Genomic DNA, 4184 nt, shown 5'->3' with positions numbered 1-4184 from the left:
TTTGCTTTCTGGCATGGAAAGCAATTCCTTGCTCACTCACGAGTATCCTTGTTAACACACTCACGAGTATCCAAAGGAAATGTGCCGATATCAACTTCTGAGTGCATCTGATGTCAGGGTGCGACAAACAGTGGTTTGCGTCCTTTTTGCTCCAAGGCCCTCGAGAGGAGAAAGTCCGTGTAAAAATATCTTCTTTGTTACATAATTTGTCCACACTCGACTAGTGGAGTGTGTGAATGCCGGGGGCAAACAGTTTGAACATTTGAGGGATTAATATGTTTATTATTGATATGTTATTATTGATATGCTTGCATAATCAATAAAATACGTTTTGTGCGCACGTTTTGTTTTTCATTACTGTATACCTACTTTTCAGCCCCCTGTATATGCCTGTGTATATACAGTGCAAAAGTGTACAGTGCAAAGGTCTTTGGCCACCTTGAAAATGAACATAAGCATATCACAATGCGAAGAGCTCCAAGAGCAGGCATTGTACCCATGTCATTCGGCTGTTGAGATTTTGCGATGCAGGCAAAACTGATCTCATGGAGATCACGTGTAATTGGTGGGTGTCTGTACAGAAACCTTGGCATTTTGCATTGTGATGTATGAATTTAGAATGTCAAGCTGTAAACTTTCCCACACGATGACGATGATACTTGTTTTCCATCAATTTGTGATGCATGGCTTTAGCATCACAAAATGTAATTACTGTACTACCACTTTTAGCAACACCCTATGATGGTCACTGGCTAAGTAGAATGCATTGGCCAAATGTCCGTTTGTTGATTGGCAATAACATGTTGCATCAATGCTAATATCTGAGTTCAGACAACTGAAGTTATCTCAATTTGGTGATTAAAGTTTGGCCAACATTGGTCCAAATTTGGCGTTTAAGTTTGGCCAAAGTTAATCTAACCTTTTGGTTCAAGTTTGGCCAACGTTGGTCCAAATTTGGCGTTTAAGTTTGGCCAAAGTTAATCTAACCTTTTGGTTCAAGTTTGGCCAACGTTGACCCGACCTGGCAGTTAAAGAATGGCCAATGTCGATCCAACCTTGAAGTTCAAGTTTGATCAACATCCGGCTTGAGTTGTCCGTTGTGACTGCATGGGAAAATCATCGACCTTTGCAACCATTTTATCACACGAAGCGCCATGTAACAAAGATAGTTGAAGACATATCAAACTCCACGATGAGTGATGATAAAAGGAGGGATGATGATGATGAAAGTAACGAGATGAGCGCCCATGACATTCACACCATAATGGTGTGTTCTGTGCTTGCAGTGCGGGCGCAATGCTGAGAATTTCGACAAATATTTCACTCGAGGTCCTCCTGTGCTGACCCCTCCGGATCAGTACGTGATCGCCAACATCGACCAGTCCGAGTTTGCTGGATTCTCCTGCATCAACGCAGACTTTGCATCAGACACTGGTCCTCCGTCTCCGCTCGCCACCACCGACGTCTAGCTGTTCGTGTCCAAACGACCGTAAACTTGCTTTTCCCTTTTGCGTGGTGATTCACATTTCATTTTTCTGCTTCCTTCTCCTTCTCCTTCTTTTCTGATATATATATATATATATATATCCGCTTCCAGTCACTTCTTCACAATCCATCCTGACATTCCTATTCGTTCATGAAACAGTAGCGTTTATAACTCTTCCCCTCTATATTCCCAGTCGATCGGCAAAATCAGAGTTCTCATTCCTTTCCATGATCACGTACCGCAACAACCCCTTTCGATACCACTTTGGTGTACTTTCTAAATGCAGAAAATGGATATGAACACAGCACATTTAAATGTGCTGAAATATTCGAATAAGACGGTACTAAATCGAAAAACGTTTACCTACTAAAGTCTTTTAGGTAGTTTTATCCCTTTTTCTGAATGATTTACACGTCAGCAGCAGCTTACATAACCGGGATGCATTTCTAGAGACGATGTGAATTTGCGCACACGTGGTAGTGAAACAAAAAAGTTGCTCTTTTTAGACCGTAGTTTGTTTGGCTGGTTTTATAAAAAACAAAACAAAACAAAAAACAACTAATCTTTAAAAAGGCGACACCAAGTCTGTGCTCTCCAGATGGGACCAAAAAAGATTTGTTTTTCTTAATAACAGAGTTTAATTAAATAAGTCATTTTAAATAAACGGTTTTTGGATACCGTTAAATGACGTAGAAACTTCCGAGATTTTTAGACCGGGTTTAGGGAGTATTCCCAGGAAATAATTGCGATTTAACTTCATCTTAATTGGATTGCTCGTTCGGCTGCTAATTGTTGATTGGTTATATTAACTTTTTATTTTGCTCGAAAGAAAACCGGTAGAGTAGATTAATGAAAAAGCAAAAGGGATAATTAAACGGCTTAATTAAAACCAAAAAGAGCACATTAAATTGCTCCAATCAGTCTGGATGATTTCAATTTTAAAAATCTAGAATTATAGGAATTTAATCGATACATTCCACTTATTTTAATGGCCCCAAACCTTTTTGTGGGATTGGCCGGAGAAAGTTTTTGCCCAAATCTCTATTTTCAGGCCTGACGTTCAACCTAAGGTGATTTGTCTATCTGATGGACAGTGCACGCATTGATGCATGCGCGTGAAATACCAGGATAACATTTATATCTGGAGTCGAGATTCTAACCTAGGCTCGACAGCTTAAAGAAGAGTTTGCATAGCTCTATACACTTTTCCTTTCGGCCCGTACTTCAATCATTACATCGATATCGGTGTTGTTGTTGAATCAAAAGGGGACTCGGAGGATGATGAAATATTTCGGGTTTTATAAAAGCCATAATTGATGTGATATACTCGAGGCAGGAGTAATCTGAGGATTTCCGACTATTACGAGTACTAAAATCGGGTCTTTGAAATTTTGTTTTTAAATCATCCTTCAAATGTAGGATTTTAATTCTGATTCTTCCTCGGTTCAATTTGGCAGAAATGCATTTGCATGCATGTGGTTGTTCACGCATGCACCTTTCTTGATGTTGATCATTTCAGACATTGGATCCTTATCAAAACTTGTCTTAATGTTCGACTTTACACATTCATCAAAACTTCAAACCCACTGCCCACAACTCTTGACCTCTCGCCAAGCTTCGTGCATAACTAAAGCTGTCTGACCTTATATTTGCGTTGTGATTATATTGGTCGTTTCTTGAATATATGGGAATTGATTGATTGATGTTTGGGGGATTGATGAACTAATATAAGAATTTTATTGAAATCAAAACTCGAGCCTCGTGCTCTTGACCCTTGATTTCAAACCTTTACACCTCCCCACGATGCTGGTCCGGCACTTCGCTCCAATGCATGCATCCGATGAAACTGTAGCATTTCTTATCAATATAATATTAGCCTCCTGCCGTTGTTGATAATAATGTGATCATCGCTTGTAACTCTTCAAAACGATGGTGACGCCACTTTGATGCATAACACCCCTGAATGAATGGCCCTTACTTTGTCATGTCCACGTGTTTACATCCTCCACGGTCTCCTGCCAAAGCTATGCATATTATGTATGTATGTGTGTGTGTGTATATATATATATATATATATATATATATATATATATATATATATATATATATATATATATATATATATATATATATATATATATATATATATATATACTATATATTTATGTATATGTGAATATATATATATATATATATATCTATATATATATATATGTATATATATATATATTATATATATATACTGTATATATATTTATGTATCTATAGATATATATATATATATAAATATATAAATATATATATATATATAAATATATAAATATATATATATATATGTATATATATATATATAAATATTAAAAATATATATAAATATATATATATATATACATAAATATATATAAATATATATAAATATGTATATATATATAAATATATATATAAATATATATATATTTATATTTATATTTATATTTATTTATATTTATATACGGTATATATATAATATATATTTATATTTATTTATTTATATATATATATATATTTATATATTTATATATATATGTATATATATATATATATATACCTATACCAACATATACAGGCACACACATTTTCTTCTCTCTCTCTCCTTTCTGTTCCACATTTTTCATTTCATGTGCCTGAGCGCAGCCTCGCGTCCTCGGCATACATATGT

General features: G+C 35.3%; 1 protein-coding gene across 5 annotated transcripts in view; it reads left to right on the top strand.

Annotated features, from left to right (window-relative positions):
* The window catches only part of LOC137428362 (protein kinase C alpha type-like), a 550957-nt gene extending 549334 nt beyond the window's left edge, over nucleotides 1–1623 (top strand). For 4 of the 5 annotated variants that reach the window (XM_078778901.1, XM_078778898.1, XM_078778900.1 and 1 more), the window contains one exon: nucleotides 1287–1623. In XM_078778901.1, coding sequence (XP_078635027.1) covers nucleotides 1287–1469 — 183 coding nt within the window. In that variant the 3' untranslated portion in view covers nucleotides 1470–1623. The remainder of the gene's footprint in view (nucleotides 1–1286) is intronic. The other variant, XM_078778902.1, reaches the window with a different exon arrangement.
* Nucleotides 1624–4184: the final 2561 nt, after the last annotated feature.

Source organism: Myxine glutinosa, chromosome 5 (assembly GCF_964187855.1).
Source record: "Myxine glutinosa chromosome 5, kmMyxGlut1.1, whole genome shotgun sequence".
Classification (NCBI taxonomy): domain Eukaryota; kingdom Metazoa; phylum Chordata; class Myxini; order Myxiniformes; family Myxinidae; genus Myxine; species Myxine glutinosa.
The sequence above is the reverse complement of the archived record's forward strand: the minus strand, read 5'-3'. Positions and strand labels throughout refer to the sequence as shown.